A 19574-nucleotide genomic window follows, 5' to 3' on the forward strand; every position below is an offset into this window, starting at 1 on the left:
TTTGAATTCCGAATTTCAATAACATATTTCTCTTTCACGTTAATTTAATGGTATAAGGTTTTTAATGCTTTCCTCGTCGGACCAACTGGATTGATTTATGACTGACAATTAGGATTGACCTCCATTGTTAGGGTTTTTATACCATTATACTATAGTAGATATCACCTAGGACTAGGGATACCCTATAGTAACTGGAACATTCTTGATAATAATAATAATGCTTGAATTCATCACTAATATCAAAGGACTTTGGGATTAGGATTGAATGTTCAAAGGTTGGCCCACTAAGGAATTAGGAGCAAACACCCTTAAGAACTGGTAATTGATAAGTTGAATTTTGTTATGAAACAAGGGTTCAGAATTGTTACATGTTAATGCACACACCTACCCTGACAGATTACTCATATTTGGCCAAATACATCTTTTACTTTTATTTTATTAGCAATTATAATTTCCCAACAAAAAACCCCAAGGCTTTTTGTTTAATTGAATTCCTACTAATTCTATAATATCACGCAGTCCTTGAGATCGATATTCGGGGAATTTTCCCTATTATTACTACAGAGACAAAAATAGTACACTTGCTATTTTTCCGATCAACTATAAAATGAGAGTTCACTAACCCTTATAGACACAATTTTGACGTACATATTTTTCCATCTAACATTTTCCATAATTCCCACTTTTTTACACCAATTGTTTCTACACACAAAGCTTCACCTTCTGAACATCACCCTCGTATATTCTCATTAAAATCATCACTAACAAACATAAACCTGCAAAAACACCTTACAAAATCAAAACAATACACAAATTCATTAACCATTCACCTATCTAAACACTTTAACGTTAGCTTCTGTATATTAATTTTGCAATTGACCAAGATATCACAAAATACAAGAAAAACTACTAATTATTACTTATTTTATTTAGTTAGTTTTAGTTAATCTAACTTATTAATGTATTTAATTTTTTTTATTAAAATAATTTAAATGATATAAAAATATGAAAAATTCTTCAGTTTCATTAAATTGTTATTTAGATTAACTTTAAATTAATGTAGTTTTTTAAAACTAGTTTGGTTTTGTTATTTTAATAAAGATATAAAAATTATGTTCACTGATTAGATTTCATTTTCTTATATTAAAAATATAAAAAAACATATGTTATTACTTTAGTTTTCTTCTAAATTCTAATATGTGTAATGTTTATATTTTCTTTTGTCAATTGTGACTAATATTTACTAATACTCTCTTGTTTTGCGAGGTACTACACTTGAGGCTTTCGGATTATTTTCATGGACGTTTACAAGTTATTTAACTTTGCACACGTAATCGTTTTATTTTCATTCGGTTGTTGTAATAATTTCATCCCCATTTGTTTAAAGTTGTAATCCCGCACCCCCGAAACCTTGTAATAGTTAGGATTTACTTTCTGCCTTTACTTTCCACACTATATACCTGTTAGATGTATGTCTTAGGAATGTATGGAAAGATAAAATTAACCGTTAGATAACCTTAACTCAAGATCAAATAACTAAATCCAACACACCTTCACACATGCACCTTTAGGGTAATCCCTCTTTGCTTCCTTTCGATATAATAGTCATGTCCCTCGAATGTTGGGGTACTTTAGCAAACAATTACCCTAAAAATACATCATCATAGTCCCTTTGTAAATAAAGATCATAGTCCCTCGATGCCCCTTCGATGTTGCCTACAGATAAAATGATCTAGTCTCTCAGAGTCCCATCGGAAAAAATGATGACAGTCCCTCTAAATTGCTAAAGTGCCTCTACCATGTTGCCTTCAATGACCATATATGACCCTTCGTTTGTGCCTTAACATCCATTGGATAAGACTATCTACCCAAAAATGGTATGGTTAGTACTATCCCTTAAGGAATGTAAGAAAGTATAGGAAATACCAAATGATTAGGGTGAGTAGCTCTTAATGCTTGCTCACAACTTAAAAGACAAAATGCTTTTTACACTACACTTCTGTTCAAACAAAGAATTCAAAAATACTTTGCATACATTCTTGAGGACTGATACAAGAATCATTGCAAAGTTTGGCATCTTCTTTTCCAGAACACACACACACACAAATCAAACAAACAAATAAAGTGAGCTAAGAAATTAAGAGCCCATGGATAACTACGGATGAAAAGGGTGCTAACACCTTCCCTTTTCATAACTTACCCCCCGAACCCAAATCTTTTTAAAAGGTTTTTCCTGTTCTTTTATACCTTTCCTAAATTGGATAAAATAAAAGTTGGTGGCGACTCTAGCTTACCGCAACATTGTTTTGCGAAATACAAAACAAAAAGTCAGTTCTCCCACCGTGTTACACACGTCTTACACCTCATCAATAATCAAATAAATCATATAACCTACAAAATTCTATATTTGGGGTGTTACAACTCTCCCCATGTAGAGAATTTTTTCCACAGAAAGCACATGACAAAAACAGAGTCAGATACGAATCTCTCATCTGATCCGCACGTCCTAAGTCATACTCCCACCAGCTGGTCCTCCCTACACTACATTCACCAATGCAATCTCTTTATCCCGCAATTGCTTCACTTTTGACCCTCTATTCGTATAGGTGATGCTTCAACTGTTAGGTTATCTCTCACTTGCACACCATCCACTTGGATCACATGAGAAGGATCCGAAATGTATCTCCTCAATTGAGACACATGAAACACATCATGAATATTAGCAAATGACGGTGTGAGCTTACGTGACTAGAGAGCTCTGTCCTCTGCCTAATCTGGTATGGACCAACAAAAAGCGGTGTGAGCTTACGTAACTAAAGAGCTCTACCAACACTAGTTACCAGAGTAACTCTCAAGAACACATGATCTCGCTCTTGGAACTCAAGTGCGTGTCTCCTCTTATCATGATAAATTTTTTGACGACTCTGCGAAGCTTTTATCTTCTCTTGAGTCATATTGATCTTCTTAATCATCTCTTGAACAATATCTGGTCCAAGTACAGCACTGACGCCTGACTCATACCAACACAACAGAGCCTTACACCTCCTACCATACAATGCCTCGTATGGTGCCATTTCAATACTAGCATGGAAACTATTATTGTAAGTGACCTCAATCAATGGAAAATGGCTATTCCAAGAACCTCTTTGTTCTAACACACAAGCTCTCAGCAAATCCTCCAAAGACTAGATGGTTCTCTTTGTCTAACCGTCTGTCTATCGATGATAAGCAGAACTCAACCTTAACTTAGTACCCAAAGCCTCCTACAAACTTTCCCAGAACCTTAATGTAAACCTCAGTTATCTATCTGACACAATACTTGAAGGTATACCATGTAACCTCACAATCTCTTTGATATGCATCTCAACTAAACTCTGCAAGTAAGGATTGATCTTCATTGGTAATAAGTGAGCCAATTTAGCGAATCTATCCACTATCATCCAAATCGAATCACTGCCTTTACAGTCTTCGACAAACCTGACACAAAATCCATGGAATTGCTGTCCCATTTCCACTCTGGTATATTTAAAGGTTGCATCAGACTCAAAAGCTTCTGGTGTTAAATCTTTGAATTCTGACAAGTCAAACAAGCATAGACAAACTCAGCAATTTCCTTCTTCATACCGAACAACCAAAACAATTTCTTCAAGTCCTAATACATTTTCCGTTGCGCCGAGATGAATACTTAGACCGCTTCAATGTCCTTCCTCAAGAAGACTCTTATTAAATTCTGGCACATTAGGAACACACACTCTATCTCTGAACCTCATCACACCATTCTTATCAACTCAGAATTCACCCTCATTACATTGGTTAATCATCAGCAATCGGTCAACCAAGCTCAAATCAGATTTCTAACCTTCTCTGATCTCTTCAAGAATATCACTAGTCAGTCTCAACATTTCGAACTTCATACTATTAAGAGTCACTTTACACGCTAAACTCATATCTCTGAATTGTTCAATCAATTCCAACTCTCAAACCATAAGCATCGACATAAGTATGGACTTCCTACTCAATGCATCATCTACAACATTAGCCTTTCTCGAATGGTAAATCAAATCAAAATCATAATATTTCAGAAGTTCGAGCCATCTCCTTTGCCTCATGTTCAACTCCGTCTAGTCGAACATATACTTAAAACTCTTGTGATCACTAGACACTTCAAACTTGGAGCCAAAAATTTAATGCCTCCAAATCTTCAAAACAAATACCACAACTCCCAAGTCTAAGCCATGTGTAGGATAATTCCTTTCATGAACCTTCAATTTCCTAGAAGCATAAGCAACAACTTGGTCGTTCCTTTCATTAAATAACCAGGCCAGACGGACCAACCTGCTCTGATATCACTAATGTAACACCCTTCAAAACCTCACATATAATTTATGAGTAAATTAATTAAAAGAAGCCACACAAGAGTGTCACACTTCATAAAAAAACATAAAAATCCTGCTCCGTAAGACGGATTACACAATTTAAGATTCAACTTCTCAATAATACACATTCATGATGCTTATATGACTTCAATGCTCATTTTAAAACGTCGTAGCGGAATCATCAAAATTTAATATTTATTATAAAATAAAACACACTTTGAGTCTTAAAACATTTAACTCCAAACAAAATAAACATAGTTCGACAAATTGTCTCCAAAAAAAAAAACAACATCATAGTTTAGGCAAGTCAAACGTCAATCTCAACCTGATGTTACAGGATTAGAGCATAAACCACTAAATAAAATGATAGCAAAGGAAATGTCTTCGCTACTAGCTTCCACTTACTTCAACGGAAGCTACTCCTAAGTATCTACATGTTACCCACATAAAGGTAACATTCAAACAGAAAGGGTGAGTAATCTTAATCATTTATAAAAGATATAAGAAAAGATTATATTTGCAACAATTATAAGCTACAAGTCAACAACATAGAATACATCATAAACTCACACCCCAAACATCATGAGTAACTCATATACAACTTCCATCACAAGGCCCACTTATAATCACCTAACAAATGCAGGTATCACTAAATCACTTAACATCAACAAAATTATGCAATACCACATAGAATGATATAGAACAACACTGACTCAATTCGCTCCTTGTTCCACCACCATGGATACATGATCCTCACCATAGGATCTGGTTTACTCTTGAACCGAAGCATATCACAAAAATCATTATTGCCTCCGTAGATAACGCTTCACTAATTCCCCATCATAGGAAACTAGCTACTCGCACTTGAACCATCACCATATGAACGAGATCACATCATAATTTGAAACAAAGTTCTGACACCATGGATGCATGGACTCTCAACATGCAACAACAACAACACACATAAGTTCGACCTCAGTTAGTTAAGTGTGTTATCAACAAAATAATCATCATCAACATAGCATGTATATATTTGGACATACAACATCATTAAGACATCAACATCATCATCAACATCAACATCATAGCAACATCACCAACATCCACACCACATCATCAATACAATTCATCTCAATAACGTCATTATAGTAATATTAACATACATCATTCATTAATATCACCAATAATAACAACAACATAAAATTCAGCAATTCAACAACTCAACAAACAAGGCAACATCAACATCACGTAACATTATTATCACAATGCAATGATTGCATAGACTGAACACATAAACCAACAACTTCATCGACAATATAAGCATAAAAATAATACCCAAACATCTAATATATTACTATCATGTTATAGTTCTGTGTGTTAGCTTTCGAATGCTTCGAACGGTACATAAAACATAGTTACATAATTAAAGTTACGAAACTATCAATACACACTGCCAGAACACTCGCCTCGACCTCGCACAGCGAATTTTCCAAATTCACCCAACAAATTTCCCACCAAAATTTTTTGCCCGGAGCTCGCTCGACGAATTTCACGACTCCAGCAACCCCCAAGTGTGATTCTCTACAGTACATGCCTTCTCAATACTCAATTTTTTTACTAATAGTCATCCAACTCGCATCAAAATCAATATGATACAAACCTCAAATAACACATACTCACATATACGATTATAATCTAGATCATGGTATATAAAATATCATTCATCAACAATTATTCCACATCATACAACATCAATCAAATAGAATCAAAACCTACATCTACCCTCCCCTGATACCAATCATATATAACCTACCATCCTTACCGGAATTTCTCTAGAAAGGATCTCTTCAAGCTCTAACATTGGTTTGCTCTTCCTATTCCTTTCTTCTTTGCCCTAGCCTCTTTCTCATGTTCTCCCAATATTTTACGTATGATTAGAATGGTTTTCCTTTTCCTTATTTTCCCTTTTTATGATTAAGGAATATTATCCCAATTGAGCTTTTCCTCATATGCACTCACTTACTCTCGAAATAAACACATTGTCCTTAAAAATATCTACACGTCTGATTTATTCTATTTTCCTCAATTATTTTAATTACTAACAACATAAAACAACTATTTAAATATTCTAATATATTTCTAACCCAAGTCTTACACCCTCATCATTAATCAAATAAACACAATATTTATATAGTATTAATAGATAAATATTATAAACTACAAAATTCTAAATGTAGGGTGCTACCAAATGAACACATCTCCTCATAACCAATTCATTTGATACTAATCTTCTCACCAGTTTTTGGATGTCAGAGTTATGTTACTCATCAATCCCATCACAAATATTGGATATTTGACTTATATTATTGATTAGTCCACTCACCAATCTCTCTAATACACCTATCTCTGATATATATGATGCATGAGATGCCACAACAATGTAAATGTTTCTCTTCCGAACCACATATCTCACCACAAACAACACACCACATAATGATAACTTAATATAACACGCGTAATCGTATCATTACTCAACACAATTCAACAATTTCAATCATAACTCAACATAACAATTATATTAACTAATTCTCTATAATAATCCTCTCGTAAACTCCATAAGAAAACATTACATTCAGGTCCTCGTGTACATATTTAACCTCCCAAGACCAGACCATGTGGTAATCTTACGCGTTAGCTTCCTAATGCTTCAAGCTGCACCTCAAACGGGGTCTCAAAACTCAAGTTATGACAAAAACAATGTTTTGGACCCATAAGGCTACCCAGAAGGCTCTGATTCGAATCAAAATTCATAGTGTAAATCTCTGATTCGATTCAAATCAAAATTCATAGTGTAAATCTCTGATTCGAGTCAAATCAATCAGAATTTCTTTTTTGCATAATTTTGACTCGTGATTCGAATCATGTTAAAACAGTGATTCGAATCAAACCAGTCTGCAGCGTTTTTTGCTAAATTTTAATGGGAATTTCACACCTAAGCTCAATTTCTTCACCCTAGACGTATCCCAATTCAATTTTTGAACATGAGTAATCAGACATATTCATATAACATCTAAAACATCAATTACCACACTGATTTGGCGCATTAACATCGATTTATCACAAAATCATCATTATGTTCATCACCACCAAAATACATAAACAAGAACAAGACCAAACCAAATTTCACACATAATTGCATACAGAATTCAATACCTATCACAACATAAAAACAAATTCATAACATCATAATCCAGAGAGAATTGCACGACCATCTCAAGGATTCAAAACCTCATCAATGGAGGATGGGAAAACGACAATGAGGAAAAGGGTTAGGACCCATCTCTATTCTTTATAAAAAAAACTCACTCATTGATGAATAATCCCCCCTTACCTCAAATCTACCAAAAAATTGAAGCTTGTAATTTGCTTGGAATCCTAGATTTTGCTCTTACCTCTAAAACTTCTGTTTGCTCCAACTTCTTATGTACTGCCCACAAACCTATTTTTCTCCCTATTTTTCTTTTAAATAAAAAAATAATATTATCTTTTATTATTTCTATTTCTCCCCTTAACTCTTGACAATTAACTTCTTACCATACCAATTATATCATTAACCTATTTTCGACCCCATATCTCAATCTCTTATTCCATCCATATTCCTATTATTTTTACGGATTAATTAGTATGCACTGTCAGGTTAAAGAAATTTACACTATCAATACATCATCACCATTCAAATGAATTACTTTAATAAAATTTAAAATAAAAGTCAAATAATTTTAACAAATCAACGGTTATGATTTATTGACAGTGTAAAACTTCTTTACACCGTCGATCAGGAACCAAACAGCATGCAGATGAAAAGCTTCGCATGAAAATATACTTGTCTTTGCCGAATAATATGTTGATCAACTGCCTTGTCAATTTAGCAATATCGAGTTTATGAAATGAGAGAGAAAGTAGCGGTCTCTCTCCCTTCTCTCTAGTTTTTTTTTCTCTGCTTGGGTTATGGAGTGGAATCGTTCGTCCAAGAAGATCTTCAGGGGTTTTTATCCAAAATGGGGCTGTTTCCCATTTGGAGGGAGGCAATCGGGAATCGGAGAAAAGCTTTCATCTTTTTTCTTTTCATCTTTTCCTGATAGATGCAAGGCGGTCGACATGTTTAAGCTCTTTGGATGTGTGGGGGAGGTGGTGGAGGTGGTGATACCTCCTATACGCAACAAATTTGGGAAGCGTTTCGGTTTTGCTAGATTCAAAGAAGTGGTGGATGAGAAGATGGTGGCTGTAAGGCTTGATAATATTTTGATTCATGGGGTGAAAATTCATGCTAATCAACCAAGATTTCAAAGGAATGGAAGGAAGGAGAGAGTAGGTGTAGAGCAGAAACGGGAGGAGAGAGTAGTTTTAGAGCAGAAACGGGTGGAGATTCGTAAGGAGGGTGGTCTGGGAGATGCAAATAAGTGGGTGGTTAAGTCAAAATCTTTCGCGGAGGTTGTTCAGGGGGAAGGTAAGAAGGATGAAACTCAACCGAAGGAGGCCATTTTCGATTATTGCTCAGGTTCAAAACTGAAGGACAGGTGGAAGAAGGCCTACATAGGAGAGGTGCTGTTTCCCGGAGAATCATATAACATTCAGACACATCTAGACATTGAAGGTTTTTTTCCGATCAAGGTTTACCCGATGGGAGCGAATTTATGCCTGTTATAGGAGATGGAGGTAGGGATCATTAAAGAGTTGATAGAGGATGGGGAATGGTGGTGGCAACAATGGTTCAAATCTATAAAACCGTGGCAAGAAAAAGATGTAGACGCGGGAAGGGTCGTTTGGATTAGAGTGTATGGAGTTCCCTGCCATGCTTGGAGCAATGATTTCTTTGTTTCTTTAGCAAACAAGTTGGGTGTGTTCATTTGTTTGGATGAGAATACAATGTCAGGTAGTAATATGGACATAGCCAGGTTCATGATAAGGGTCAATTCCGTTTTCATCTTGCCGGAGACTCTGAACGTTGCAATTGACGGTGTCCCTTTCATCTTAAATTTGCGGGAAGATTCTTATGGCCCATTAAGGATTATTGCTCAGAAGGTTCCTGTTCAGTGTATGGAGTCGTCCTCTTCGTCGGGAATTGCAGGTTCTTTTAACGCTGAGAATAGGGAAGAAGGTGAGATTAATTCGGAAGCTTCTTTTGGCACAAAGGTTGGAACGGGTGAGGTCAAGAGTTTTGACGAAGATCATCGGAAGCAAGATCAGGAAGGGACAGTAGCGAAGATCATAGCAAAAGGGGTTTTTTCTGAATCATCTGAAAGTACTGACAACTTTTTAGATAGAGGGTCAAACTCAGAACAGGTGGTTGATTCTTTTGATGTAGCTTTACAAGTTTGTTTAGAGGATAAAAAGAAGAAAGTTGTTTCTTATCAGCATCACTTGTCTTTATCTTCTGAACACACGTTATCAGAGATAGAGAAGTCTAGGGTTGGTGAATTGGCGCAGCAGGCGGTTTCGGCGCAACAGGCGGTTTCTTCGTTTCGTCCTTTAGGAAAGGTGGAGGCAGAATTACCTAGGTTTCCAAGTGATAAACTGTTAACTATTAATCATGGACCTAGATTGTTTGGGCCCGTTAAAAAAGTTAAGGCCAGGCCCAATGCTTTAATTAAAAAGAAGGAGAAGTTATTTATAAAAGTGGGCCAGCATAAGGAGGGTAATTTTAATAAAAGGAGTGGATTTTCTGACAGAATTCTTTCTTATATTTCAGCTGCTTCACCTGGTATTGTGCGTTCAGTAGAGGATAACTTATTGACTGAAGGGATTCAACCTGATAATTCTGATATAATTAGGTGTAATTCTAGACTGCTTGATAATTTTGGAACAGCTGGAGATAACAAATTGATGAAAGCCATAGAGAAAATTGGGGTGGAGGCTGGAGGGATATACAGGGAAGATAAGAATAAAAAGGGTGGAACTTTTACAGTGGGATTAAAGAATACGGAAGGAAAGAAGGCACAGCTAAATTGTTTTAAATGATCATTGGGAGTTTTAATATAAGGGGAGGAGGTAGAAGGATCAAAAGAAAAGGAATAAGGAGCATTATAAATAAAGGTAGGGCTGATTTTTTTCTCATTCAAGAAACAAAATTAGAAGAGATTTCTGTTGCTGTAGCCAAGAGTTTCTGGGGTAAGGAAGACTTCCAATACTCCTTCTCAGCATCAATTGGTTCGGCTGGTGGTTTACTAACTATTTGGCGTCAGCAAAATGTGGAAGTGTTGGCTAGTTTTCGTGGAGAGGGCTATCTCGGGACGAAAGTGCTATGGAAAGGAGGTTTGTATTATATTCTAAACATCTACTCTCCTTTCTCTTTTGTGTTAAAGAGGTCTCTGTGGTCTAAGATCTTAGAGTTGAAAAATATTTATGATGATGGTGAGTGGATTTTGGGGGGAGATTTCAATACGGTGAAGGATCGGAGTGAAAGAGTGGGGCGTTCTCTGAGGCATGGTAATGGTGAGAGTAGGGTTTTCTCGGAATTTATTGATGATTATGGTTTAATTGATGTCGCTTGTAAAAGAAAGAAATTTAGTTGGTTTAGTGGGGATGGCAAATCCAAGAGTAGAATTGATAGATTTCTTGTCTCGGATAACATCATTCAATCGTGGGGTATTGTTGGTCAACTTATTGGTAATAGGAATGTATCCGATCATTGCCCGATTTGGTTAATAGCCGATAAGGAGGATTGGGGACCCAAACCTTTTGTTTTTAACAATGAGTGGTTTACCGAAAAGAATTTTCTTTCTTTTGTGGAGGAGGAATGGAAGGGGATGGAAGTTTATGGGAGAGGTGATTTTGTTTTGAAGGAAAAAATTCGTTTAATAAAAGATAGGTTGAGATGGTGGAATATTAATGTATTTGGGAAGGTTGATTTGGAAGTGGAAGAAAGTGTTAGAGTTTTAAATGAAGCGGATGATAGGGAGATGTGGGATGAGGAGGTTCATCTTAACAAAATAAAGGCGTCTAGTAGGATTTGGCATAATCTTAAGGTTAAGGAGAATATGTTGATTCAAAAATCAAGACTAAGGTGGTTAAATGATGGAGATTCCAATAGTAAATTTTTTCATCGGGTTATGAAGGAAAGACGGAGTAAGAATTATATAGGATCTTTGAACACTCCGGGTGGAATGGTGTGTTCGGTAGAAGAAGTGAAGGAGGCAGTTAGAGATCATTTTGAGTTCAAATTTAAGGAGGAGTGTTTCGATAGACCTTTAATGGATGATGTTTTCATGAACTCTTTGTCAAGGGAAGATAGTTTATCGCTTGAGGTTCCTTTTTCGATGGAGGAGATTAAAGAGGCGGTGTGGAGTTGTGATGGATCTAAGAGTATGGGCCCGAATGGTATTTCTCTCCTCTTTTTCAAGAAGTGTTGGTCTTTCGTTAAAGATGATGTGGTTTCTTGCTTTAACTCTTTTTATTCCGGTTCCGCCTTTTCTAAGGCAATTACTTCTTCTTTTCTTACTCTTGTTCCTAAAAAGGACAATCCGTTAGATCATGATGATTATCGTCCGATTTGTTTGGTGGGAAGCATTTATAAGATGATATCTAAACTTTTGGCTAGCCGTATTAAGAGGGTTCTCTCTTCGATCATTTCTAATTCTCAAAGTGCTTTTGTTCCGGGGAGGCAAATGTTAGATGGAGTTATTGTGGCCAATGAAATTGTTGATTTCGCAAATAAGGAGGGAAAGGAGTGTCTTCTTTTTAAGGTTGATTTCGAAAAAGCTTATGATAAAGTGAGTTGGAATTTTCTTAGGTACATGATGGGAAGGATGGGTTTTGGGAAGGTGTGGATGTGTTGGATGGAATTGATAGTGTTTTCTAGTAAGATGTCGGTCCTTGTAAACGGTAGTCCCACTAAAAAATTTGTTGTAGGGAAGGGTTTAAGGCAAGGAGATCCCATCTCTCCTTTCCTTTTCGTTATTGTAGCCGGAGGTTTAAGGGCCTTAGTGGGGAAAGCGGTGGAAAACGGAGATTTTGTTGGTTTCAATGTGAATGGGAGATGCAAAATAGATATCCTCCAATTTGCGGATGATACCCTTTTAATAGGTGATGGGAGTTGGAAGCATCTTTGGGCTATTAAATCGGTGTTGAGAGGTTTCGAATTGGTGTCGGGTCTAAGAATCAACTTCATAAAAGTAAATTGATTGGCATTAACATCAATTCGCATGTGTTGGATATAGCTACTAGCTTTCTTTCTTGTAGATCGGAGGAAAAACAATTCAAATTTCTTGGTATTATGGTTGGTTCTAATCCTAGAAGGATATCCTCTTGGAAGCCTTTAATGGATAATGTTAGGAGGAAGTTGAACTCTTGGAAAGGCCGGTGGCTTAGTTTTGGGGGGAGAATCACTCTTCTTAAGTCGGTGTTGAGTAGTATGGCTATCTTTACTCTTTCTTTTTATAAAGCTCCTAAGAAGATTTTAGCGGAGCTAAATAAATTGCAAAGTAATTTTCTTTGGGGTGGATCGGAGGAGAAAAGGAACATCCATTGGGTTAGTTGGAATGATTTGTGTCTTCCGGTAGAGAAGGGTGGTCGAGGATTTAGAAATTTAGAAGAGTTCAACAATTCTCTTCTTTTGAAATGGAATTGGAGAATTATCGGGGAGTCGAATGCTTTATGGTATCGTGTTTTGAAGGCGAGATATTTGGATGTGAAGTTGAGAGCTTCTTTTTGTTCCAAGATCAACTATTTGGATCGTACTTCTTCGGTGTGGTGGAGGGATATTACTTCTTTGGAGTCCAAAACTCCGGAGGAATTTTTTTCTAACAATTGTTTTTTTCATGTAGGTAATGGTTGTTCAACTTCTTTTTGGCATGCTCCTTGGTTGAAAGAGGGATTGTTAAAAGTTCTTTTTCCTCACTTATGTAGCATTTCTCTCTTGCAAGAGGTCTCTATTGGTGCTATGGGAGGGTGGAAGAATGGTAGGTGGATTTGGAGCGACCTTGGCATAGAGAATACCATTTACCCGAGTCCGGAGGGTGCTGCCAGCACAGGTGATGCGGCTGTTCCAGCACTGTATAATGCTGTAGAAACCGTGGAAACAGCCAGTTTCGAAGGCATTGCAGTGCCTCCTTTTCATGGGCAAGTTGAGGTTTTGGGAAGACTCCTTTTGTCGGCGAATATGAGTTTTTTTAAGCAGGATAAAGCGTCTTGGAATCATGAGAAAAATGGTATTTTTCGGTTTCATCTTGCTATGTCATCCTTAATAATAGACATATTCCTTTCGGTCCGGCAAATTGTTTTGACTCGGTATTTAAAGAGGTGTGGAAGGTGGAGGTCCCGCTTAAGGTAAAAGCTTTCGGTTGGCGTTGTTTTCTCAATAAAATTCCAACCAAAGATTTACTCTTGAAAAGACGTATCATTGATATTTCTTCTTGTGTTGAATGTGTTATATGTGAAGATGTTAATGAATCTTTGAAGCATTCTTTTTTGTGTTGTCGGAATGTCAATATTGTTTGGATGGAGATGGCCGATTGGATAGGTTTGAATCATAATTGCTTTGAGGATATGAAGGAGAGCTTTTGGTATTGGAGTAAATTTTGTAGATCTAAGAAGGTAAAAAAAGTGAAGGAGGGAACTATTTGGCTTGCAATTATTTGGAGCATTTGGTTAAGAAGGAATGATATTGTGTTTAACAATGCGTCTTGGAACTCTAGAGATGTTGTGTGGAGTTGTAAAGCTCTTATATGGCGGTGGTCGTTTATCGGGAAAATTATGCGTGCCAATTGTAATTTCTATGAGTTTAGCAATAACCCATTGGTTTCTTGCTTTAAAAAAAAAATTTCTAATTAAATTCTTATTTTTATTTAATAAAAAATAATGATAAATTATATAAAATCTACCCAAATACTTAGATGGACACAGCTACACCACCTGGATTTACACACAACCAATCACATATTTTTATTAATTAAATAATAAAACTAAAATTATCTCTCTCCTCCATTATCACAACCACCCTCCATGTTGGCAATTAGAAACGAAATTAAATTTTAAATAAATTTAAATTCTCTCTCTTCTTAGTGGTTGTTCCTAAATATATGGATTTAGGTCCGTGTCCATGCAAGAATTGCTCCTCCAAATAACCCCGCCAAAATACAAAGAGCATTCCACTAAATCATATAGACGCATATATATCTCAATAAATAAAATAATTTAAAAACTGAGGTGTTACACTAACGACTTACGATTCTTCAGTTGGATCTCTTCGAAACAGTTCTTCTACGATTCAACTCGTTCCATTCTGGATAGTATCATACATCACTACAACGAGGAAGGGCTTTTAAAGCGCTTTTTTTGGCCTTTAACAGCGCTTTAAAGCGCTGCCAAAGCCAGCGCTGGCATAGGCTACGAAAGCGCTTTTAAAAGCGCTCTGGTAGGCCCCCCCTATAAGAGCGCTTTTCTGGAAAAAGCGCTCTTGTAGGCCCCCCTTTAAGAGTGCTTTTCAGGAAAAAGCGCTCTGGTAGGCCCCCCTTTAAGTGCGCTTTTTCCAGAAAAGCGCTATGATAGGCCCCCCTGTGAGAGTAAAAAATAAAAAAAAAACGCAACATACTAAAGCGCTTTTGTAAAAGCGCTCTTATAGGGTGGGCTTTAAGAGCGCTTTTTCCAGAAAAAGCGCTCTGATAGCCCCCCCTATAAGAGCGCTTTTACAAAAGCGCTTTAGTGTGTTGCTTTTTTTTTTTTGCTTTTTTATTAATCTTTGGCAGCGCTTTTAAAAAGAAGCGCTTTAGTATGTGGGCCTTTAAGAGCGCTTTTTAAAAAGTGCTTTAGTAGCTAAATGAGGTATTTTAATGTGCAGCCTGTAATTTAATCCTCCCAGTCGACCTGTAATATTTTCGACCTGTAATATGTTTTCAGCCTGTAATATTTTCGACCTGTAATTTATTTTCGACGATATTATTTCAGCCATCAGTAAGACAATATATATATATACTAATATAATACCATTATAATATCCAAAATTATATATATACATCATTACAACATCAATAATATTATAGTACTTCAATTCGACACAAATCCTACATGAAAAAGCGCTTAATATAAAAATGACACAAATCCTCTTTTATTTCTTCCAACTTAAGTTTCGGGTATCCAGCGGCACGGAATTCGTCAAGGTACTACAAAACAAAAACAAAATATGAATGATACATTTAGTTAAATGTAATAAATTATATGAAATTATCTTAAGTTATAAATTCATACCGTGAGCGGAATCTCTAATTGATTTGCCTGAAGGATTTCTTTCATAAACCTCAATACAAAGTATCCGCAATCGTAACTGTTTTTCTGTTGCGGACACTACATAGAAAAACAAATAAGATTCTATAGTTGTGCATTGTTTTATCAAGTAGCATAAATATATTATAAACAACATTGTGAAAAATAATGTACCTGCACTTGGATCCAAGTAATGTTGCTAGATTTAGTTCGGGATACCTGTGCGTCCCGTTGACTTCGGAACACTTGTATTGATCTAATTAACAAATATATAAAAGCATATGTTTAGATCAATCCCACAAATAAGTAAATATATATATAAATATACACGAATATATATTTAGAACGATCCCACTTACAAATCAACGATGTCCTTCATGGCCGGATAATTGGTCCATTCACCATTTACCGAATTCAGATAATACACGACTTCCCTTATAGGGTTGATAGCAAGCAGCAACCAGTGTGCTCTATAAATAAAAACAATAGGTTATATGAAAATTATGCTATACACAAAAGAAACAGAGATTAGATGAACAAAGAATGAGAAACTAACCCTACTGGTCGGGTATTATACGCCCAAAGATGCAGACATTCTGTATTGCCGGTGGACATGAATCTATCGACTAATCGTTGTCTAACTGATTCCCGTTCCGAAGCAATTGCCATTCCGCTGCAGTGGGCGGAAGACATGAAACGGAATCTGTTAGACAACGGAGTCCCGCGCAACACTCTGTCATACAACAACCTTAAATAAAAACATAATAAACATTAGATTATTTTCATTGAAATGTGTAAATAAATTATATTGTGGGACTAATTAAATAATATATCGGATGAGGGAATATTACCGGATGTATGAGTGCATGTTATTGACGCCTAGTTGATCATGCTTAAAAATCTCCTCCAAGTCATCAAGTGTAATAAGTGACTTGAATTCAATACCGAAGACACTCTCATCCATAACGATTTCACGTAAAGCACCATCCTTCAAATCGGACATATCAACCATTGTTGCGAGCGTCGACCGGTACCGAGGCACAAAAGCACCGCCTTTTTTTCCCGCTGGCTTCGGAGGACCAGTGGGTGGTACGGTACGAACTTGCTGCGTCACTTGTTGTGACTCTCGAGCGGATGCCTAAAAATCATATAAGTTAGGTAAAATATAAAATCATGCAGATTTAGATTCAGATTAATTATTAACACTTTAAATGTACCTCTTTTAGTGATGCAACGGACTCCTCCTCCTGTAAAATCCCTTTACCCTTAACTGTGGGTTTTATAGGAGCAGTCTAAAATTAAAATGTAAAAAATAATTAATAAACGGTTTAGAATTGACATTCGAAAACTAAATGATTCATAATCGTTTTCAATATACCTCATCACTAATGGTAATGAGCTCCGAGGGCCATGCAACAAATGATCCTATTGCATCTCGCAGCAATGTCGTCTCTGAGACCATGTCAGGTACCGGTAGCATCGCATCATGATCTACTACAACATCCACCGATACTTTCAGGTGTCCATCCGGGAGCGGTCTATGGTGAAGTAAATCTCCCAAAGTGTTGTGCACTTTTCCCTTGCCAACTAGTCGATAACTCGGTTCCGATAAGTATAGTTGGCAAGATGAAATGCCCTAAACCAATAGTAAATATAAAGTCATTATCATTAATAAAATAGAACAATTTAAAAGGAAAAAAAATTATAATTACCTCGGGAAATTTCCTTTGATAGTTGATACTAGCCTTATCACTAGTTTCTTTCACCGATGAAGTGTTGCACTTTTCTCTCATATACGCCTCTTTATCTCTTTGCAATTCAGAGACTTGTGCTTGCAATTCCGCCAACTTTTGCAACACTTCTTCATTTGAAGGATTTCTTCTCCTAGGACTCTTGTAAAAAGAGGTTGGAGTCACACCATGACCCTTACCCCTCACCCGACCGGGATACTCAGGAGCATCTAGTGCTCTACTAAGTACGCTCCCCTCACCAGTGGATGCCGATTGCGACAAGGTCTCCTGTAATTCATTTACATTAAAAAATCATTTATATATTAAAAAACATTTGATTTAATTAAAGACACAGTATTATACTTACACATTCAGTAAAAACTCTCTGAACTTCGGGATCGACAGCATGATCCTTGCCCACACGAGCTTCCCTCCACAACACATGTTCAGGAAGTGAGGTTTCCTCACTTTTAGTCTCCTCTAACTATGCATTGACACAAATGATAAAATCGTCAAATAAAACACATTTAGACAATTAATTAAAACGCATTTCTATTTACTTACAATTTTATCCTCCAAGCGTGCATATCCCAAACGCCCTTTTTTGTATGGATATGCGGGTTTGGATGCTCTCGCACTATTCTTGGCACTCCTTTTCCGAAAATCTTCATCTCTTTGCTCTACAAACTTAGCCCAATCTTCTTCACCAATGAAGATCTCATACTTTTTTGGCCGTCCCGGTGCCTCTTCAAGAAAGTTTCCATCTTTATCCTTAAGATAAGTGTTTGTCAAAAAAGCTTTCCACCCTCTATATCTTTTGCCGGCCAAACCAAGTATGTAGCGTCTACGATCATCTGGTATCTCAAAAGTCCTCTGCAAAAAAACATACTCATAGTGTGTTAGTATAAGTAATTTAAACAATTTATCGTCAAGATAATAACAACAATTAACCATATATGATATATACCTGAAGCTCGTCCCAAATCGCTTTTTTTTTCGCATCCAAGTCTTCGCTTTTCAGATTCCATTTAGCTACGTAGACCGGAATATGCATACGAACAAGTGTACCAATATAACTTGTCAACTTTGCAGAATTAGGACCAATTGCTTGTTTATCAGAATTCCATTCCAATCGGTATACTAATCCTTGGTCTCTATGTCGAACGATTCCCTTCATGATAGTGATGCCTCGTGCAACTTCTTTTGCTTCAGTATCAGGTGGAGCATTTGTATCCGTGGCATCTCTTTCTTGAGCATCTCTTTCTTGTGAGTTTTCAGGTGGAGCATCTCTATCCGGAGCCATTTAACCTGTATCAAACAAACTAAAGCACATTAGTACACTATTAATAAGCTAACAATCTATACAAGTAAAATGGAAGTCAAACCATGCATAAACAAGTAAATCGGAAACGAAATCGGTACAAATCAAAATAAGCGTCAAAAAATAAAGTTGTCGGAATTGAACGAAATTTACATGGCTATGGTAAAACGTCCCCACGGACTCAAAAATAAAGTCGGTTTTCCGAAATTCAGACCCTAAGCCCGACTTTTGATTACGGGCAGAAGCAAAACCGATAAAAAAACAGTCCCGAAATGAACATATAAGTGCATGAGCAGCTCCGGAATCGTCAAAATAGTATAGTTACATGTAAAGAAGTCGACAAACGGATACATGGTTCAAAAGTTATGTACAAAACGAGAATATGCACCAAAATTGAATAAGTACTATACTATTGATTAAAACAATCGGTACAAATTGAATAAAACAAATTAGTCGGAATATGTATACTATTACCTTTATCACTAACGTCTCTTTCTTTTCTTGGTAGGATTGTGTTCTACGCGTCTCTTAACAACGCGGACGGTTGGATTGATCCAAATACCCTCATTATGATCATTTATAGTACAAGATTCATTCTCATTTTGATCGTTTCTTGTACAAGATTCAATGCCAACACCAATATCACCTTGATCTTCAATGTTTTCATCTACTATTTTGTTAGATAAAAGCACTATAAACCATTTCGTACTTGTCGGATCATTGACATAGAACACTTGTTTAGCTTGAGAGGCTAAAATGAAAGGCTCATCTTTGTACCCTACCCTATTGAGATCCACTTGCAAAAATCCTGACTTATCCATTCGTATGCCACTATTATTTTCAACCCACTTGCAACCAAATACAGGAATCTGAAACTTCGCGTAATCAAAC

General features: G+C 36.4%; 1 protein-coding gene across 1 annotated transcript; it reads right to left on the reverse strand.

Moving 5' to 3' along the window:
• Window positions 1-15385: 15385 nt before the first annotated feature.
• LOC131634260 (uncharacterized) lies at window positions 15386-16304 on the reverse strand. Its single transcript, XM_058904909.1, has 5 exons — window positions 16189-16304; window positions 15992-16102; window positions 15807-15888; window positions 15618-15713; window positions 15386-15532 (listed from the first exon to the last, which is right to left on the reverse strand). The coding sequence occupies exons 1-5, from the start codon at window positions 16299-16301 to the stop codon at window positions 15434-15436; spliced, it is 501 nt and encodes a 166-aa protein (XP_058760892.1). The 5' UTR covers window positions 16302-16304; the 3' UTR covers window positions 15386-15433.
• Window positions 16305-19574: the final 3270 nt, after the last annotated feature.

Source organism: Vicia villosa, unplaced genomic scaffold (genome assembly GCF_029867415.1).
Source record: "Vicia villosa cultivar HV-30 ecotype Madison, WI unplaced genomic scaffold, Vvil1.0 ctg.001263F_1_1, whole genome shotgun sequence".
NCBI lineage: Eukaryota > Viridiplantae > Streptophyta > Magnoliopsida > Fabales > Fabaceae > Vicia > Vicia villosa.

Excerpts from the sequence above, each read along its gene's own strand:
- LOC131634260 (XM_058904909.1), bottom strand. The coding sequence starts at position 16,301 with ATGGCAATTGCTTCGGAACGGGAATCAGTTAGACAACGATTAGTCGAT. Across the intron at positions 15,889-15,991 it reads ATGAAGGACATCGTTGATTT|ATCAATACAAGTGTTCCGAA; the intron begins GTAAGTGGGATC and ends TTTGTTAATTAG. Across the intron at positions 15,533-15,617 it reads AATTAGAGATTCCGCTCACG|TACCTTGACGAATTCCGTGC; the intron begins GTATGAATTTAT and ends TTTGTTTTGTAG.